The sequence below is a fragment of the Mobula hypostoma genome, chromosome 18 (assembly GCF_963921235.1).
Source record: "Mobula hypostoma chromosome 18, sMobHyp1.1, whole genome shotgun sequence".
Classification (NCBI taxonomy): Eukaryota; Metazoa; Chordata; class Chondrichthyes; order Myliobatiformes; family Myliobatidae; genus Mobula; species Mobula hypostoma.
Genome location: NC_086114.1, coordinates 22,548,633 through 22,570,509, shown reverse-complemented (window position 1 = coordinate 22,570,509; position 21,877 = coordinate 22,548,633). Strand labels below are relative to the sequence as shown.

Here is a 21,877-nt window from a genome sequence, read left to right as displayed (position 1 = left end):
GCTAAAAACATAAATCTTGCTAATGAAAATTAGCTGAGTCTTTTGCTGTCCTGAAAGTCACTTAAGACAATAGTGTTGAAATTGCTGACAGATCCTAGGAATCATTTGTCTACAATGAGTCAAATGATTATTGTATTAATGCATTATAGAAACATGGAAACATAGAAAACCTACAGCACAATACAGGCCCTTCGGCCCACAAAGCTGTCCCGACCTTAGAACTACCTAGGCTTTACCCATAGCCCTCTATTTTTCAGTGCTCTATGTAGCCATCCAGGAGTCCCTTAAAAGGCCCTATCGTTTCTGACTCCACCACCGCTGCTGGCAGCCTATTCCACGCACTCACCACTCTCTGTGTAAAAAACTTATCCCTGACATCTCCTCTGTACCTACTTCCAAGCACCTTAAAACTATGCCCTCTCGTGCTAGCCATCTCAGCCCTGGAGAAAAGCCTCTGACTATCCACATGATCAATGCCTCTCATTATCTTGAACACTTCCGTCGCTCCAAGGAGAAAAGGCCAAGTTCATTCAACTTATTCTCACAAGGCATGCTCCCCAATCCAGGCAACATCCTTGTAAATCTCCTCTGCACCCTTTCTATGGTTTTCATGTCCTTCCTATTGTGAGGCAACCAGAATTGAGCATAGTACTCCAAGTGGGGTCTGACCAGGGTCCTATATAGCTGCAACATTACCTCTTGGCTCATAAACTCCATCCCACGATTGATGAAGGCCAATGCACTGTATGCCTTCTTAACCACAGAATCAACCTGCACAGCAGCTTTGAGTGTCCTATGGACTCGGACCCCAAGATCCCTCTGATCCTCCACACAGCCAAGAATCTTACCATTAATACTATATTCTGCCATCATATTTGACCTACCAAAATGAACCACCTCACACTTATCTGGGTTTTGCATCCTATCAATGTTTCATTGTAACCTCTGACAGCCCTCCACACTATCCACAACACCCCCAACCTTTGTGTCATCGGGCAAATTTACGAACCCATCTCTCCACTTCCTCATCCAGGTCATTTATAAAAATCACAAAGAGGAGGGGTCCCAGAACAGATCCCTGAGGCACACCACTGGTCACCGGCCTCCATGCAGAATATGACCCTTCTACAACCACTCTTTGCTTTCTGTGGGCAAGCCAGTTCTGGATCCACAAAGCAATGTTCCCTTGGATCCCATGCCTCCTTACTTTCTCAATAAGCCTTGAATGGAGTACCTTATCAAATGCCTTGCTGAAATCCATATACACTACATCTATGGCTCTACCTTCATCAATGTGTTTAGTCACATCCTCAAAAAATTCAATCTGGCTTGTAAGGCACGACCTGTCTTGGACGAAGCCATGCTGACTATGCATTATAAAAGTACATTGGCTGGGGCTTTTGAAGTTATATGCAATCCTTTTCTTTTGCAGATGGCGATAATTATTCTTGCAGTGTTGCTGTTCTTGGCTACTATGCTGTTCATCTTCATGAACTGGTATTACAGAACTGTGTAAGTACCCTGGTTTATATTGAATAAGATCTCAAAGGTAATATTCAATTAAGTGCACTGAAAGAAGTAGTACATACTTGATGCATTTCTACAGAGTTCTGCCACTTGTGGAACTTATAAAGGCTTTTCATGCCTATACCCCTTGTTTAAAGTTCAAAGTAAATTTTATTATCAAATATACATCACCATATATAACCCTTAGATTCATTTTCTTATGGGCATACCCAGTAACTATAACAGGATCAACAGAAGACAACAAATTGTGCAAATGAAAATATAAATAAATAGTGATAAATAACAAAACCATGAGATAATGAGAAAAAGAGTTATTAAAAGTGAGATCATTGGTTGTGGGCACAACTTAATGATTTCAAAGTTGAGTGTAGTTATCGCCTTTTATTCAGAAGCCTGATGGTTGAAGGGTAGTAACTGTTCTTGAACCTGGTGGTGAGTCCTGAGGCTCTTGTACTTTCTACCTGAGGGCAGCAGCAAGAAGAGAGCATGACCTGGGTGGTGGTGATCCATGATGATGGAAGCTGCTTTCCTGCAACAGTGTTTCATGTAGATGTGTTCAATGGTTGGGAGGGATTTACCTGTGATGTATTGGGCCGAATCCACTGCTTTTTGAAGGACTGTCCGTTCGAAGGCATTGGTGTTTCCATACCAGGCTGTGATACAGCCAGTCAATATACTGTCCACTACACGTCTATAGAAAATTGTCAAAGTTTTAGATGTCATGCTGAATCTCCTCAAACTCCTAAGGAAGTAGAGGGCCTGCCATGCTTTCTTCGCAATTACACTTACATGCTGGGCCCAAGACAGAGCCTCTGAAATAGTAATATCCGGGAGTTTAAGGTTGCTAATCCTCTCCACCTCTGACCCTCTGATGAGGACTGGCTCATGGACCTCTGGTTTCCCTCTCCTGAAGTCTATGATCAGTTGCTTGGTCTTGCTGACATTGAGTGAGAGGTTATTATGACGACACCACTCAGCCAGATTTTCATTCTCTCTCCGATATACTGATTCATCATCACCTTTGATTCAGCCCACAACAGTTGTGTCATCAGCAAACTTGAATATGGTATCCGAGCTGTGCTTAGTCACAGTCATAAGTGTAAAGCAAGGAGAGCAGGCAGATCACAATCTCGATGCACAGTTGTGTATTAAAGTGTAAGGATTCTTACTCAAATTTATCAGATGTACTGTATATTGAAACATACAGTGAAACATACAGCATTTACAACCAACATGCCTCAGGATGAGCTGGGGGCACCCCACAAGTGTCACAAGTTCCAGCAGCAAGGTAACATGCCCACATTGTTCAGGAGAACACAGGCAACAACAACAAACCAACAGCAGCAAGGAATGGGACCAGCTCTTCACACTGACTCTGTCATTCAATTAGATCATGGTTGACTTTTGTTCAGTGCCACCTCCCTGCACTAATCCCATAAGCCTTGATTTCACTTGACTGTAGTATTTCAAAATCTATCCATCTAAGAACAATCAGCAACTCAACCTCTACAGTCTTCTTTGATAGAGAAGTCCAAAGATGCACTAACATCTGGGAGAAGAAAACTGCAGTCTTTATTAGATAATCCCTTATTCTTGAGACTGAGACTCCTGGTTTTGACACCTCATCTAGGGCAAAATCAATTTCTTAGCTCCACAGTCAAGTCCCATTTAAAAAAAAGGTAGCCTCCAACCTAATGGCATGAACATCGATCTCTCCAACTTCTGGTATTTTTTTCACCCTCCCCCTTTCCTCTTCTTCATTTCCCCACTTTGGCCTTTTATATCTTCTCTTCACCTGCCTGTCACCTCCCCTGGTTCCCCTTCTCCCATGATCCACACTTCTCTCCTATCAGATTCCTTCTTCTCCAGCCCTTTGCCTTTTCCACATCACCACCTAGCTTCTTACTTCATTCCCCCCTCCCCTACCCACCTGGCTCCGTCTATTACTTTCAAGCTTCTCCTCCATCCCCTCCCCCCAACCACCTTATTCTGGCATTTCCTCCTTCCTTTCCAATCCTGATGAAGGGTCTTGGTCAGAAACATCATCTGTTCTTTTTTATTTCCATAGATTCTGCCTGATTGCTGAGTTCCCCCAGCATTTTGTGTGCGATGCCCTATAAAAATTTGTGTGTTTCAACATGACGACCTCTCATTCTTCTAAACACAAGAGAGTAATGTTCCAGATGTAGTCTTACCAAGGCTCTGCATAATTGGAGCAGGACATCTCTTCTCATGTACTCTAATCCTCTGGCAATGAGGGCCACCATACTGTTTGGCTTCCTAGTCTTGTTGCTGTACCTGTATATTGATTTACCGTACATCCATTCTAGTCCTGAACATGAGCTTTCAATTTGCATCATTTTAAAATGTTCCGCCTACCTACTTTTTCCATCAAGTGGATGATTTCGTCCTTTGTTAACCATCATTTACTCAGCCTCCTTGAAGTGTCTTCACAGCCCACACTGCCATCTAGCTTTGTAACTTAAAAGACATAAAGCATCTTGATGCTGCCAGCTATACCTCTACACTTACAGACTCACTTTCTACAACTTATGTTCTCGGTATTATTTTTTATTTGCACATAGGTTGTCAAACTTTGTTCATGTATGGTTTTTCATAAATTCTATTGTATTTTATTTTCCTGCAAATGCCCTAAAGAAAATTAATCTCAAGCTAGTATACGTCCTTTGATAATAAATTTACTTCGACTTTAAATAATGAATCTCCTGTTCCAAGTTCCAAGTTCTGCTAGTCCTCAGATCTTGTGTTGTGATAGAGGGGGGAAGAATTTGAAATCACAATCAGCCTGGCAGGGATATATAGCATTTGGGGCCAGCACCTCCTTGGATCTCCCTGGTATACAGTCAGTGGTCACTTCATTAGGTACAGCTGTACACCTGCTCGTTAATCAGCCAATTATATGGCAGCAACTAAATGCATCCAGACATGGTCAAGACTATCAGTTGTTGTTCAGAACAAACATCAGAATGGGGAAGAAATGTGATCTAAGTGACTTTGACCATGCCAGACGGGATGGTTTGAGTATCTCAGAACTTGCTGATCTCCTGGGATTTTCATGCACAACAGTCTAAAACAAAAAAAAAACATACAGTGAGCAGTGGTTCTGTGGGAGAAAATGCCTTGTTCATGAGAGAGATCAGAGAATGGCCAGACTGGTTCAAGCTGACAGTAAGGTGACAATAACTCAGATAACCACACGTTATTATAGTGGTTTGCAGAAGAGCATCTCTGAACACACAGTACGTCAAACCTTGAAGTGGTTGGGCTACAGCAGCAGAAGACCACAAACATCACAAAGTGGCCACTGAGTATATGTTGTACCTTCAAAATGTTTCAACAAAAATATGCACCCAGGTCCAAGTAGTGAATGTATCTTTCTGTTCATTGCCAACAGGCACAAAAGGAAGTTGAAAGCCATTGTAGCAGGTTCCACTGGTAAGTAATGCACAAGGTAAGTATTCAAAAACACATTATAATAGATCAGCTTAGCCAATTCCAGTTCCAAAGTCAGAAAGTTGAGGGTTCATGTTCCATTATGGATTGAGCATGTAAACCAGTTTAACCCTAAAATGGTTTTCTAAAGGAGTGCTGCATGATCAGACTCATGGCCTTTGCATTGGTTGTTCATTCAATAACCTGATAGTTTCTCTCTCAGATGCAAAAGATCAAATGCTCTGTTTACTGAACACTAGGAGCTTTCCCAGCAGATTGGTTAATGTTTCTCACCAGAATGGCCTCATATAGTAGTGTCATTGGGACTTTGCTCTGTGCATACCTTCCTACAGTGACAACATTCTACTTACTGTAAAGTGGTGTTCCAAAAGCAGAGAACAAATTCAAATTCCTTTTCTCTCAATGTCAAGTTTATTGTCATATAGTAAAATGCAAGGAAGAACTTCCTTGTAGCAGCATAACAGGCACATTGCTTCTTATAAGCAATATGTCTTCATCTCTTGTAGGGATTTAATGGCAAGCAACCTTAAATAAGACCTAGTCTTCACATTGGATGGGGAAATACATTTACATCAATACCAGACGTGAAGCTACAAATAAGATGCAAAGACCAAGCAATAATTGAATACTGTCTTTTCTTTCTTTTTAAATCTTTTTATTGAATAAGTATACAAAAAGGTAAGCCATATAGGCACTAATACACTGTTAGAATATAATAAAATTACAGGAGATATTAATACAAAAAAATGATACAATGTAATTTAAACATAACATACCAAGGTAACATAATAGTATACTAATTTTTATATATATATCAATAGAGAAAAGGAAACCCCCCCCCCAAAAAAACCACCGTGCAACTAACTAAAAGCAAAGCAAAGCAATGGGCTAACTTGAAACCAAACAGAGTTAAAAAACTTAAAATCACGTCCTCAATCCCGACCTCCATTAAAAACGGTAAAAAAAAACAAGAAGGGTATATATTACATTAAATCAAAATATTGAATAAAAGATCTCCAGGTCTGTTCAAATTTAAATGAAGAATCATAAAGATTGCTTCTAATTTTCTCCAAATTCAAGGATAATATCGTCTGAGAAAACCAAAAAAAGGTGGTTGGAGCGTTAAGCTCTTTCCAATGTTGTAAGATACATCTTTTCGCCATTAAAGTAAGAAATGTAATCATTCTACAGGCTGAAGGAGAAAGATTACTGGAAATTTTAGGTAGTCCAAAGATAGCAGTAATAGGGTGAGGAGAGATATCTATATTCAATACCTTGGAGATAATATTAAAAGTGTCTCTCCAAAAAGTTTCCAGAGTAGGACAAGACCAAAACATATGAGTTAAAGAGGCTATCTGCCCCGGACATCTATCACAAAAAGGATTAATATGAGAATAAAAGCGAGCTAATTTATCTTTGGACATATGTGCTCTATGAACAACTTTAAATTGAATTAGGGAATGTTTAGCACAGATAGAGGAAGTATTGACTAATTGTAAAATCTGCCCCCAGTCATCCACGGAAATGATAGACCCCAATTCCTGTTCCCAATCTACCCTAATCTTATCAAATGGAGCTTTCCTAAGTTTCATAATAATATTATAAATCATAGCCGATGCACCTTTCTGACATGGATTAAGGTTAATTATGGTATCTAAAATGTAAGTAGGAGGAAGCATTGGAAAGGAAGAAAGTATAGTACTTAGGAAATTTCTAACTTGTAGATATCTAAAAAAATGTATTCTTGATAAATTATATTTATTAGATAATTGTTCAAAAGACATAAGGGAACCATCTAAAAATAAATCCAAAAACCGTGAAATACCCTTAGTCTTCCAAATTTGAAAAGCACGATCCGTAAAAGAGGGAGGAAAAAATATGTTACCTAAAATAGGAATCGCTAGCCCAAATTGGTTAAGATCAAAAAATTTTCTGAATTGAAACCAAATTCGTAAGGTATATTTAACTATCGGGTTAGATACCTGTTTAAGGCATTTCAAATCAAAAGGAAGAGAGGAACCTAAAATAGAGCCAAGTGTATAATCCTGAACAGATTGTAATTCCAGTGCTACCCATTTAGGAATGGATAGTATATCCTGGGTCAAGTAACCAAAATTTCATATGTCGAATATTAATTGCCCAATAATAAAATCTAAAGTTAGGTAATGCTAAACCTCCATCTCTCTTAGCTTTCTGTAAATGTATTTTACCCAGTCTCGGGTTTTTATTTTGCCAAATAAATGAAGAAATTTTGGAACAACATACATCAAAGTTGCTGGTGAACGCAGCAGGCCAAGCAGCATCTGTAGGAAGAGGTGCAGTCGACGTTTCAGGCCGAGACCCTTCAGGAGACGAAGGGTCTCAGCCTGAAACGTCGACTGCACCTCTTCCTACAGATGCTGCTTGGTCTGCAGCGTTCACCAGCAACTTTGATGTATGTTGCTTGAATTTCCAGCATCTGCAGAATTCCTGTTGTTTGCGAAGAAATTTTGGAGTCAACTTCATCAAAAAAAGATTTTGGAACAAAAATTGGTAATACCTGAAATATATATAAAAATTTTGGCAAAAAAAATCTTAACTGCATTAATACGACCAATCAAAGTTAAATATAAAGGAAACCATTTAGATGAAAGTTGAATAATATGGTCAATTAAGGGTAAAAAGTTAATCTTAAATAAATCTTTGTATTTGCAAGTAATTTTAATCCCAAGATATGAAAAATAATTATTAATCAATTTAAATGGAAAGTTATAATATAAGGGAAGTTGTTTATTAATCGGGAAAAGTTCACTCTTACTAAGATTTAATTTATAACCTGAAAAAAGACCAAATTGTGCTAATAGCTCTAAAACAGCAGGGATGGATTTTTGGGGATTAGAAATATATAAAAGTAAGTCATCAGCATAGAGCGATATTTTATGGGACTTTAAGCCCTGAGTTATCCCAGTAATATTTGGAGATTCTCGAATGGCAATTGCAAGAGGTTCGAATGCAATATCAAATAATAAAGGACTAAGAGGACAACCTTGTCGAGTACCTCGAAAAAGAGGGAAAAAAGGTGAGCTTAGAGAGTTAGTACGGACCGAGGCCACAGGAGAATGATATAACAGTTTAATCCAGGATATAAATTTCGAGCTAAAATTAAACATTTCAAGCACCTTAAATAAGTAAGGCCATTCTACTCTATCAAAAGCTTTCTCAGCATCTAAAGAGATAACACACTCAGGAACATTTTGTGAGGGAGTATAAACAATATTTAACAATGTGCGAATATTATAAAAAGAGTAACGACCTTTAATAAAACCCGTTTGGTCTTCCGAAATAATAAAAGGAAGTACTTTTTCTAATCTATTTGCTAATAACTTAGAAAAAACTTTAGAATCAACATTTAATAAAGATATTGGTCTATAAGATGCACATTGAGCAGGATCTTTATCCTTCTTTAATATTAGAGAGATTGACGCTCTATTGAAAAATTCGGGAAGTTTACCAAGTTTTAATGAAGCCTCAAAAACCCTACAGAACCAAGGGATTAATGAAGGTGCGAAACATTTATAAAATTCTACGGTAAACCCATCAGGGCCAGGAGCTTTCCCGAAATTCATAGAGGAAATAATATTCTTAATCTCATCCGTGGTAATGGGAGTATCTAACATAGAAGACATATCCTGTGAAATCTCAGGGAAGTCTAGGTTATCTAAAAAAATCATTCATATATTTAGAATCTCGAGGAGACTCTGATTGATATAAGGAAGAATAAAAATCACAGAAGGTTTGATTAATCCCCGCATGATCAAGTATCAGTCGGTCATTTTGGTTATAAATCTGATTAATTTGAGATTTAGCATAATTAGACTTCAGTTGATTAGCCAACAGTTTGCCAATTTTGTCACTGTGTACATAAAATTCACTTCTTGTTTTCTTTAATTGGTTTACAATCGAGGACGAAAGTAATAAACTGTGTTCCATTTGAAGTTCAGTTCTTTGTTTATATAACTCCTCAGAGGGAGCTATAACATATTTCTTATCAATTTCCTTAATCTTCTCCACAATCACCAACTCCTCCTGCTTCAGCTTCTTCCTCAAAGCAGCAGAATAAGAGATAATCTGACCACGAATATAAGCTTTAAAAGTATCCCAAAGAATGTTCACAGAAATATCCTCTGTATAGTTAATTGTAAAAAAAAGATCAATCTGTTCATTCAAAAAATTAACAAAGTCCGAGTCCTGAAGCAACAGCGAATTAAAACGCCATTGTCTATTATTTTGTGTATTGGCCTGAATTTTAATAGAAAGCTTAAGTGGAGCATGATCCGAAATGGTTATAGAGTCATAATCACATTTAATCACTGAAGAAATAAGACGAGAGTCAATAAAGAAATAATCAATTCTTGAATAGGAATGATGAACATGTGAAAAAAAATCTTTTTCCTGAGGATGCAAAGAACGCCAAATGTCCGTCGACCCAGAATCAGAGAGGAATGAATTAATCAAAGTTGCAGATTTATTAGGTAAGGTCCGTAGAGGAGCCGAACGGTCCAAAGCTGGAGATAAACAGGTATTAAGATCTCCACCCCAGATCAATGAAAACTCATTCAAATTCGGGAACTGATTGAATAATGATTTATAAAATTCCGGACAGTCCATATCAGGAGCATAAACATTAACCAAAACTAACTTTTTATTAAATAGTAGACCACTAACTAATAGAAATCTACCATTCGGATCAGAAATAGTATCATGTTGTATAAAGGTAACTGAGGAGTCTATAAAAATAGAGACGCCTCGAATCTTAGCATTGGAGTTCGAATGAAACTGTTGTCCCTTCCAGAATTTAAAAAAACGTAGTCTGTCCCCCCTCCGCACATGGGTCTCTTGTAAAAATAAAATTTGTGCTTTAAGTCTCCGGAACACTTTAAAAACTTTTTTCCTTTTAATAGGATGATTAAGACCATTAGTATTCCAGGAGACAAAATTAATAATAGACTCCATAAACCCTGAAGTCAACCCGCAACAAGGAGGATTGACGATAGGCTCGACCCATGAACCCGGAAAGGGAACAGAACAAATAAGAGATACCGGGAAGAAGAACGCAACCAATACTTCAATAATGTACATAGCCCAAGAAGAAAGAAACTAAAACGTGAAGCCCCTCCCACCCCATGACCACAAGGCTAAATCTAACGCAGACCAGCCCAAAAGAAGCAAGCACTAAAACTACCCCCATGACTTCCGGTATACGCTCCCTAAAAAAAGTGTAAAAATAAAAAAGATCAGCTAATTATAAAACAGTAAAAGAATAAAAAAAAAGGTAACTCAATTAAAACAAACACTTAATATAACAGAGTAAAAGCCAGAAAATATAAAAAAACCGCAACAAACCCCAGACCCTATGAGTAAACAAAACAATAAAAAAGATTATTAACATAAACTAGTTATGAAAACCTACAAAACAAAGTAGATTTAAAAACTACAAAATTTAAGGTCACAAAGGAAATACGTAAAATGACGGTGAGGAAATAACCACCCAGAATCCCCTGGGAAAAAGAAAGGAATGACACAGATAGAAAGTTTAGCATAAACTTTTCTGCCCATATAAGGCAAAAAAAATTAAAACTGACAAATTCACAACCTCCAATCAACGGAGATAGTTAAAAAATTACGATTAAGATGTCAAAGGTGAAAATTGATCCAGATAACTCTGGGCATCTGATGGAGATTCAAAAAAAACGGAGGGCTCCATCCGACGTATGAATCCTTAGACGTGTAGGGTAAAGCAGCGCTGGTTTTAAATCCATCTTGTAGAGTTCCGACATCACAGATCTGTAACGAACCCGTTGATCCCGAATTGGTATACTGAAATCCTCCACGAATTGGAACTTAAGATCCAAAAAATCAATGTAACCTTTAGATCGAACGAAATGAAACAGTTTCTCCTTGTCTTGAAAGTAATGAAAACGTAAAATGACATGTCGAGGTTTATCTGACCTAAGCGAGTATGATGGAACTCTGTGAACGCGATCCAATAACGGTGGTTGGTCAGGAAATACAGTAGGAAATGCATCTTTTAAAAGTTGAGAAAAATACTTTATAGGGTTATCAGATTCAACAGCTTCAAGCACCCCAATCATTCGAAGATTCTGCCGTCGCATTCTGGATTCTAAGTCAGAGTTTTTAAAGGTCAGAAAGTCAAGTTTCTTCTTCATTACATTAATTGTTTCTTCGATTTTCTCCATCTTGAGCTCACTTTGTTGCGTGGATTTTTGAAGATCAGATATAGCCGACTGATGTTCCGTAGTAGATATTTGTATCTTCTCGATTGAATCGGCAATTTTCTGGAAATTAATTGAAATTTCCTCACGAATCAGCTCCGTAATAGAGGTTGAAATTTCCCTTTAAATTAGCTCTGATATAGCTTTCAAAGTCAGCGGTGGTTCAGTCGGAGGGAAATCGGTACCTTTCGGTCTACCTGGAGGTTTGCTGTCCTTCCCGTTTTTTCCATTCTTAGACATAGCAGACCTTAAAAGCATCCGATTATCAAAGAGCCCAATTTATTTCAAAATATTGTAAAAGTTGATACCTTAATGGTTAATTAAAATATAGCTGATCATAAGAAGGAAAACTCAAGAGGTAATGGAGCGAGTCAAGAACGCGACTTCACTCCATGAGCGCTACCGGAAGTCCCCTGAATACTGTCTAGACCTCATGCTTCCATTAGACTTTGCAGCTTTAAAGAAACAGCAGACAGTAAACTGTGCATTACATTCCTCTGGTCCTCCATAAGAATCTCGATGAAAATCCACGCTTTCTGTTTTAAAGCCATCATTTTTGTGGTAATTTCTATTCACTGAAATTACTTCATCTGGAATGCTCTGAGGATCTGCAACTCATTGCCCTCAAGGACTAGTGGGACAAGAATTCCCGGTTTATTATGCCTGCACATTTGTGGCTACACCAAAAAGCAGAAAGATGGGATTCAGCTGGAGAGCTCCTCAAAATGTCCTCCTTTGTGCCGTAACTTGCTGTGATTCGTGTCCTCCTGATCACCAGTATCATTCGCATCTCTGCATAGTTTCACTTCTATTTAATCCCTTTTCCAAATGGTATCCGTATGATTTCAATCTCCTATCACATCAAAGTCACCTCCTCTCAGTCATATTCTATTCTGCTTCATTGCCGCTGTGCCTGACAATGTGAAGGTATCAAATCAGGAATGTAAGGACATGGTCCAATAATCTGCAGAGCAAGCTCTTGCGGGAAATGGATACTGAAACTGTACATGTGTTTCTATTCAGGTAATCAAGGGTTTATGGACATACTGGACATGCCAAACACCAACAAGTATTCATTTGAAGGGTAAGTCAAGTGAAGAATTGGAAAGGTTCCCACGTTTACTTCAGTGATGAGAAGTTAACAAGTTGGCATTGCAGAGATTATTAAGCGGAAGTGAGGAAAGATTGTCTAAAGTCACAATACTTGAAGTTCTATTTTTCCCTGTCCCGGTTTACAAGACGTTCAGTGAGCTATGGGAAGCTAAAATTGTCCAACTGTATTTTTTCTGCTGGATAATTTTCACCTTATGTTGACCCTACCTTAACCTGTTTTTACACAAGATTCCTGTTGTCACCACCAGAACTCGATGAGTATAAGATAAAGGTTCTTCGACATTAACCCAAGTAACTCTGCCCGCCCTTAGCAGAAAAAAACTTCCAAAGACACCCTGTGTTATTAAGTAAAATGTGACACTTCACCAATTAAAATGTTAGGTTACCAGCAGCTAAATCAAAGGATAAAAGTATGTGATTTACCAGTAGCTAAACTAAAAGATAAAATTATGTGATAAAGGGAGGGGCCTTGAGGGAGAGGTTGGAAACTTAATCTTAAAACGTCCATTCATGTTTTAAAATCCTGCATTGCCCTCCATAACTGTGTACAACCTTCGAGGTGTTCCAACTGTTCTGGAATCTTGTGCATTGAATCACCACCAGATGGAGAATGCATTAGTCTGATCTTCCAGAATTATAATGGTGCTTATTATAATGGGAAATGGAGGTGTGGGGTTTTGGATAGTGAAAGGAATGACAGAAGAGAGAGAAATATTTGTGTAAGGGGGTTTCGACTTTTATGTTACTGCGGAGGCTAATTAAAACGGCGTCTTTGTTGTAGAAAATAAATTGTAGATGCAGGAAATCACTCCACCACTGGTAGTTAACACTTTTAAGCTCTAGACCACTCTTTAAACCTCTCCGACTAGATGCTATGTGAGACCACACCTAAAACAGAATTCCACCTTACTTAAGGAAGCCACCTCTTTTCCCAGCCTTCCTGTTGTTAACCTAATGCAATGTCTAAAACATTAACTCCTTTTCTGTCTCCACGGTGACACCTGATCTGTTTGATTACTTTCAAAGTGTTCTGGTTTGATTTTTAGCATCCACTGTGTTTTGTACATGAACAGTTCACTGTACTCCCTTTTCCACTGATTCCCAAATGCAGGGTTGGTTGAGATTTATAAACTCCTTCCACAAATATAGGCCAACCAAATTGACAACCCTCCGTTGGTGGGAGTGACCATGGATGTTGTCCTAGCTGTCTATGTTTGATACGCAACCCAATGCAGCATGATATGGAGAGCATGCTGTTGCCCATGTAACAGGCTCCCCCTCTCCATGCAGCAGATGAATCCAAAGGAATGGCAAAGACCAATAAAGTTTGGGACCAACGGCATCACAGGAGATGGCAGTCAGCATTGAACCCAAAGTAGGACTGCCTTAGGGACTCTAGTTCTGGATTTTTCCTTGGGGTTTACACTTGAAGCCTTCTCTATGGGTAGATTAGCTGCAAGGATAGAGGAGGTTTGAGATCTGAGTTTTCCTTCTCCTGGATGAGCCCCATCTTGGTTTTAAGGTGCCAGTAACCCACCTTTGGCCCTTCTCCTGTCAGTAGAAACAGTTCCCCAGGCTCAGTAGCTAAACCTCACGTGAAGGCTGGGAGCATTTAATAGGTAGTGGAAGCTTATCACCAATACCCTCCCCCCACCTCCCCGGCTATGACAACCTTAAGGAACCAGCCAACTAAATTAATTCTAAGTAACACACAAAATGCTGGAGGAACTCAGCAGATCAGGCAGCATCTATAGAAAACAGTCAACGTTTCAAGTCAAAACCTTTCTTCAGGACTGGAAAGGAAAGGGGAAGACACCAGAATAAAAAAGCTGGAGGGGGGTGGGGAGAGAGAGGATAATTGGCTGGAATGTGATATGTGAAGCCAGCTGCGTGGGAAAGGTTGAAAAATCAGAGCGCAGCAGACATCACAGAGGGGAGCAGTAAGAGAGGGTCTTACTGAGTTCCCATCGAAGAGGAGATTTAAACTTCTTCAGGGTAAGCATCCCTTGAAGTGACTTCATATGGAGCAGCAAATTCCAGTGTTCCTGGATTCTTATTACCCCTATAATTCAGTGATATAGACAGGGTTAAGGTCATAGATCAGCCAAGCTTCAATTGAATGATTTCGTCCTTTTCCTTGTATGAGGATCTCTCACTGCTACATGTCTCATTGCAGAGCAAACCCAGTCTGGCTTGATCCCTTCTGTAGGAACCTGGAACTAGCAGCTCAGGCTGAGCATGAAGATGACCTGCCAGAGAATCTCAGTGATATCACGGACCTCTGGAACAGCCCAGCCAGGACACATGTATGTTCACTTAGCACCACTGCAGAGAGACATCACATTGTGCGACATACTGACTCTAGAACATAGCAAACTTAATGAACCAAGTTCCTTGACAATAAGCTGGACAAGCTCAGTGGGTCAAACAGAACGTGCAGTCACTTGTGTCTCCAAGTATCTGGACATTTGTTTTTTTGAGTGTAGTTACATTATACGAATCATTGACAAATCATAACTTCAGCTCAAAATTCAATCCACTTGTACAGAATGGAAGGAAATTTAAAATTTTTCTATCCAGAAGGATTTTGTGGGGTGGGAGAAGAGATTTTAATGGAATCTTATCTTTTCCTTAAAACTGCTAGCAAAAAGCAAGCAGCAAATTTCTGGGAATCGGGCCCCTGTGAATAGAATCCCAATTGCTTTTTAGCCTAAAATTCCTGGCAGCTGCTGGCCAAGTGCAAAGGACCTTTGCAAAAGAAGATACTTTCTTTTTGAGGATCACAAGGAAGTAGTTATCAACTATTTTCAGCCATAACATTAACCAACAAATCTCCACCTCAAATATGGAGAGCATTGGTGATCTCGGAGCCTATGATTCTACTTTCAGTTTGAGAGTTCTGTGTAGGAGAGCTGATTGTGTTCTGTGGATTTTCTGAATGAATCTGCAGTGACATCAGTACGTGAAGGGTGTTATAATAGCTGGAGGTTCTGCATGGATGTTATTCGCATTTAATTCTGACGTCAAGAGCAATAAGTGCTTGCAGTATTTGTGATGCTGGCAATCAAAGCATTATTTACCAGAATGTCAAACCTGAAAATGACCTAATCTTCCTTTATAGGGCACATTCGGGCGTGAGCCACCCGCAATGAAACCAGAGGATGATCGATACCTACGTGCAGCCATACAGGAGTACGACAGTATTACAAAACTCGGGCAGATCATGCGAGAAGGCCCCATTAAGGTACTTTTTCTGGTATTTCAAAAGTTTATAAACTGTTTTACTTAGAAGGATATTCTTATAAGCAGAAGGGTCAGCACGTTAGAGGTCAGATAAAACCTTTTTGCTACTTTAGAAATGTGACATTAACAACTTGGTTCCACTAGGAGGAAAACCACTGACTGCAGGCTTAGATGTGTTTGCAGTGAAAATATATTACACTAAATTGTCATGATCTTCAGCACCACTTCAAGGGGTGGTGGAATACTGTATGTTATAAAAGCTAAAATTATAACAGGTTTAGGGAACTTGTTATTTTATAATTATGGTATCCAGAACTGTACAAGAAGTCCAGCTACGACCTACAGAAGATTATCCTAAGAGCAAAAAAACTATTCCAATTGAGGCTGGAGACAGAATTGGATGCACGTCAGCTCTGGCAGGGTTTGCAGGGCACTATTTCCTACAAAGCAAACTTAACAACATGAATGGCAGTGATGCGTTACTGATGGGCTGAACCATTTTTATACACGTTTTGAAAAGGAGAATAAAACTACATCTGTGTGAATCCCTGCAACATCTAGTGACCCTGTGATATCTGTCTTGGAGGCCAACGTCAGAATATTTTTTTAAGAGGGTGAACTCTCACAAAGCGTCAGGCACTGATAGTGTAGCTGGTAGGGCTCTGAAAACTTGTGCCAGCCAACTGGCAGGAGTATTCACTGCCATCTTCAATCTCTCACTGTAGTAGGAGGGTGACAATCATACCATTACCCAAAAGGAGTAGGGTGAGCTGCCTCAAACACTATTGCCCAGTGACACTCACACCTACAGTGATAAAGTGTTTTGAGGTTGGTTGTGGCCAAAATCACTGTTGCCCAAGCAAGGACTTCCAGATGCTGCAACTTGCCTAGCACAGCATAGGTCCACAGCGGATGCAATCTCACTGGCTCTCAGCCTTGGATCACCTGAACAATAGCAATACCTACATCAGGCTGCTGTTTATTGACTACAGCTCAGCATTCAACACAAATCTTACCCCCACTTCCAATCAACAAGCTCCAAAACCTGGGCCTCTGTACCTCCTTCAGCAACTGGATCCTTAACTTCCTCACCAGTCTGTGCATATTGGAAAAAGCATCTCCAGTTTGACAATCAACACTGGCACTTCAAGGATGCATGCTTATCCCACTGCTCTGCTCTCTCTACACCCACAACTGTGTGGCTAGGCACAGCTCAAATGCCATCTATAAATTTGCCGATGACACAACTATTGTTGGCAGAATTTCAGATGGTGACGAGGAATGGTACAGGAGCGAGACAGATCTGCTCATTGAGTGATGTCACAGCAACAACCTTGCATTCAATGTCAGTAAGACCAAGGAACCGATTGTGGACTTCAGGAAGGGGAAGTTGAGGTAATACACATCAGTCCTCGTTGAGGGATCGGCAGTGGAAAGGGTGGGCTGTTTCAAGTTCTTGGGTGTCAACATGTCTGAGGATCTATTCTGGGGCCCTATATATTGATGCAATTACAAAAAAGGTTATCTTTCATTAGGAGTTTGAGGAGAATTGGCATGTTACCAACAACACTAGCAAATTTCTACAGAGGTACCATGGTTGCATGACCACGTGGTATGGAGGGGCCACTGCACAGGATTGGAAAAAAGCTGCTGAAAGTTGTAAACTCAGCCAGCTCCATCGTGGGCACTAGTCTCCCCCAATATACACATATACGTATTTAATGTAATTGATAGTGTTTATCAAGTATTATAGTGAACTGCTGCTATAAAACAACAAATTTCATGACATATGCCTGTAATATTAAACCTGATTCTCATTATTGAAACCTTAGCAATGAAAGCCACATTTTTAGTATCAAGTGAGCTGTCTGAAGAGTATAAAAAATGTAGGGCTATAAAAGGACATGAAGTTACTCTGGCAGACAAGGTAAAGGGAGAATCCCAGGAGCTTCTGTCGCTACATTAAGAGCAAAAGGATAGTAAGGGGAAAAAAACTGGTCCTCTTGAAGACCACTGTGGTCATCGATGCATGGAGCTGAAAGAGATGTGGGAAATCTTAATTTTTTTTTACCTGTAATGGGAGACAGACACAGAGATTATGGAACTGAAGCAAAAGAGTTGTGAGGTCGTGGACTGTATCCAGATTATGGAAGAGCTGGTGGCGAATTAAGGTAGATAAATCCCCAAGGGATGTACAAGATGTTGGAGGCTACTGCAGGAATTGCAGAGGCTCAGGCAAAGATACTTAAAAATGTCCTTAGCCACAGATGAGGTGCTGGAGGGCAGCTAATATTGTTCCATCGTTCAAGAAAGGTTTTTAAAATAAGTCAGGAAATTATAGGCTGGTGAGCCTAATGCCAGTCATGAGTAAATTACTAGAAGATATTCTAAGGAACAAGATGTATAAATATTTGAATAAACAGGGCCCGGTTTGGGATAATCAACATGACTTTGTGCGCGATAGGTCATATCTAACTAATCTTAAGAGTTTTTCAATCACAAAGAAGAGAGTGTCTGCAGATGCTGGAAATCCAAGCAACACACACAAAGTGCCAGAGGAACTCAGCAGGCCAGGCAGCATCTATGGAAAAGACTACAGTCGACATTTCAGGCTGAGATCCTTCGAGACCCTGATTAAGGGTCTCAGCCCACGACATCACCTGTTCTCATTTCCACAGATGCTGCCTGGCCTGCTGAGTTCCTCCAGCATTTTGTGTGTGTTGCTTAGAGTTATTCAGATAAGTTACCACAGAAGTTGGATATTGTCTACATGAACTTCAGTAAGGCCATTGACAAAGGGCACATAGGAGGCTGATCCAAAAGGTTATGTCACATGACATTCAGGATGAAGTGCTCAATTGGATTCAACATTAGCTTAGCTGGATAAGCCAGAGAGTGGTAGTAGATAGTTGCCTCTCTGACTGGAAGCCTGTGACTAGTGGTGTGCTGCAAGGCCTGTTGTTCATCTTTTTTAATGATTTAGATGATAATATGGTAAATGTGATCATAAAATTTGCTGATGACACCAAGATTAGGGACGTAGTGGACAGCGATGAAGGCTATCAAATTTTGCAGTGTGATCTGGACCAGCTGAGAAAATGTGCTGAAAAATGGCAGCTAGAACATTGACAAAGTAGTGAAAATGCAGCCAATTTCCCATCTGTGTATTTTACCTACTGTGCATTGCCCCAAGGGCTCCCTGTTGAAGGTTGTTCTGGATGACTACCTACGGCTGAAGAAACTGTTTGCGGCTCGGCTGGCTTACAAATCTACTACCAGTGGAGACCGGTCATCTGTGCTGGAGGTACACCTGGTGTGGAACCAGCCAGTTTGCAGTGTGAAGTGTGGCTTGTCATTATTGAGGGCTGGGAGTGGAAGCTGAGGTTTGTGCAGCTTATCCACTGAGACTCATTAAAGCACATGGGGAATCATGGAGACTGTGAGGAACTAACTTTTCATCACTTCCCTCTGACTCTCCCACCCAAAAGCTATACTGTGAACATGCAACTGCAGACTGCAGCTAGCTCTGGTTTAATGCATAATTGTCAGGGAAAAAGTGAAAGATATTATGCAATAAGATAACTAAATAGCTGAAGGACTAATTTCATTAATTTGAGCAAAGATGTGGTGGGGGCAGTTTGGGATCAAAGACTGGAAGGGTAAACTAAGTGAAGAATGGGCAGCCGTTATAGAAATAGTTCAGGTACATTCCCAGCAAGCACTGCAGAACAATTAAATCCACAGGTCACTGGCTGAGAATGAAAGTAGCAGAATAAAGGCCAGAAACTGAACCAAATTGCCTATGTCTTATGGTCCAAACAGATGGCAAGGCAGGCACTTTCACTGGCAAAATGGGAGTCAAACATAGGCTCGCACCCTTCTTGCCACAAGGTTCCCGCACAATGCCTCTGTCTCCCGGAATCCCCTCAGAGACTGCAGAGCCCTGAAACACCCAAATGATCTCCAAACTGCAAATCACAGGCTCCAACAGTTGCAGAATCACATTCAAAATGAAAAACAAACATAAAGGGCATAAAAGCAGTGAAATATATAGTTTCGTGATCTATCCAGAAGATGTCGACTGAAGGAGTGTTGTATGCAGGTACCATCCTGACCTCAAAGAAAGTTACCTACCCCAGCCTGTTTCCCGCCCCTCCTCCAGACTCATAGTTACAACTTTTGTTTTTTTTTTAATATTACTGAAAAATATAGCAAGGCAAAAAAAAATAACAGATTACTGCATCACATTCAATAGAAACTTACCATAACTTCCTTTGCAATTCTATAAACTTCAGTTTCATTATGAGATATGACTTGATAGAGATGTAGAAGAGGCACAGATTGAGTGGACAGCCAGAGTCTTTCTCCCAGGGTAGAAGTGACAAATACCAGGGGGCTTAATTTTAAGATGATTGGATGGCTGTCAGTGGTAGGTTTTGTCCAGAGAACGCTGGGTGTGTGGAACACTGCCAGGGGTGGAAGCAAAAACATTAGGGACATTTAAGAGATTCTTAGATGGGCACATGGGTGAAAGAAAAAATAGAGGGATATCTGGGACAGAAGGGTTAAATTCTTCCTAGAGTACATTAAAAGGTCAACACAACATTGTGGGCCAAAGGGCCTGTAATGTTCTATAACGAGCCCCCAACCTTGCTCTATATTTTAAGACTATTTTTGTGTGGCTACTTTGTTCACCTTTTAGTCTTCATGACTCCTTACTGTTCCTAACACCAGCCCATACTGACAATAGGCAGTGTACCAGAAACACATGGATTTCTTGGATGGCCAGCTTGGTGTTAGGAACAAAAACCTGCCACAGTGCCCAGGTAATGGAGTTGTTGTGTGGAATTTGCAGTGGTGTGGAATTGATATGTTCCTCAGTTCCACTACTTCAGAGTACGCATTAGACATTAATGCCATTGTTTTCCTCTATCCTATCCCCTTCCAGCTTATTCCCAGCGACATGGAGGACGATGATGAAAAGCTCCCCAGCCGTGGGACACTGCGGTTCAAGCATCGCCATCCCGTGGAGCTAAGGGGACCTGATGGAATCCACATGGTACATGGCAGCACGGGCACCTTGCTGGCTTCTGACCTCAACAGTTTGCCAGAGGATGACCAGAAGGTCTTAGTCAGGTCCCTGGAAACCCTGAACACAGAGAGTGGGAGCTACACAGACAGGAACGCCAGGACTGAGTCTGCAAAGTCTACCCCAATGCACAAGATGAAAGAAAGGGTGAGGGACATCCCACTGGAAATCACAGAACTTTGACAGCTGGGCCAGCCTGTGATCCTTACTACTCTTTTAATTCAAGTGATTGTCTGGGCTGAAGCCTAGCGGCAGTATTTATTGGCTGAAGTATTGCTGCTGGTGGGCGGGGGGGGGGGAGAGCTGTTTAAAGAGGGTCCTTACTACAGTCTCCACTGCCACTACCAGGGATTGTACCCCGGTGCAAACTAAAGCCAGAAGATGTGTGGAATCATTAAGATGATTAAATCTGGTGGAACTCACCATGTGTAAACCGATACCATCAGCTTGAACTCAAAGTGATGTACAGTATGTGCGTGTGTACCTGCGTGTGTGAAAACATGTTCTCCCACCCCCATTTCTAGTTTTTGATTTCAGTGGCTCAACTTGGTGAATAAAGATACAAGGAGCAAAATCCAAGTTTGGTAGAGAAATAATTTAATTTCTCAGAAAGTAGTGAGGTGGAGTTTAAGTGTTCTGGGGAATGTTGGGGGGGAAGGGGTGGGGGGAAGGATGTCCATTAGAACTCTGGCTCGCCACTGTAAATCTGGCAGGATCAAGGATGTCTAAACAAGTTGTTCTGATATTCATCATATGAAAAAATTTAAAATAAAAGTAACTAAGAAACTATTTTGTTGTAAAAGGCCAATACCTTATCTGGCCCCACCTCAAGGTGATTCCAGTTGTGTACCAATGTGTTTTTATTCTTGTATTCAAAATGGCTAGACTTCTACCTAATTCCAACTTTCTCAGAGCAACTCACTTTGCCAGTAATGCCCACATTTGAGATTAAATAAAGCTATTTGTAACTTCATGAAACAGCAACATGATGTAATGGGGATAAAGTCAACAATCTGCACCATTAGATCATCTTTTCATTACCACTATTTTTCTAAAGTTCTTTAAACTGCAATAAATAAAGAACCTTTTCAAACTATGGGCAACACAACCATCAGTGAATCCCTCACACCTGTTCCACTATCTGCACTGAAGTCATAGT

General features: G+C 40.2%; 1 protein-coding gene across 3 annotated transcripts in view; it reads left to right on the top strand.

Moving 5' to 3' along the window:
- The window catches only part of cdh23 (cadherin-related 23), a 1,160,360-nt gene extending 1,138,710 nt beyond the window's left edge, over positions 1 to 21,650 (top strand). For all 3 annotated transcript variants that reach the window (XM_063070587.1, XM_063070586.1, XM_063070588.1), the window contains 6 exons: positions 1,433 to 1,512; positions 4,943 to 4,983; positions 12,297 to 12,357; positions 14,563 to 14,692; positions 15,508 to 15,630; positions 20,578 to 21,650. In XM_063070587.1, coding sequence (XP_062926657.1) covers positions 1,433 to 1,512; positions 4,943 to 4,983; positions 12,297 to 12,357; positions 14,563 to 14,692; positions 15,508 to 15,630; positions 20,578 to 20,901 — 759 coding nt within the window. In that variant the 3' untranslated portion in view covers positions 20,902 to 21,650. The remainder of the gene's footprint in view (positions 1 to 1,432; positions 1,513 to 4,942; positions 4,984 to 12,296; positions 12,358 to 14,562; positions 14,693 to 15,507; positions 15,631 to 20,577) is intronic.
- Positions 21,651 to 21,877: the final 227 nt, after the last annotated feature.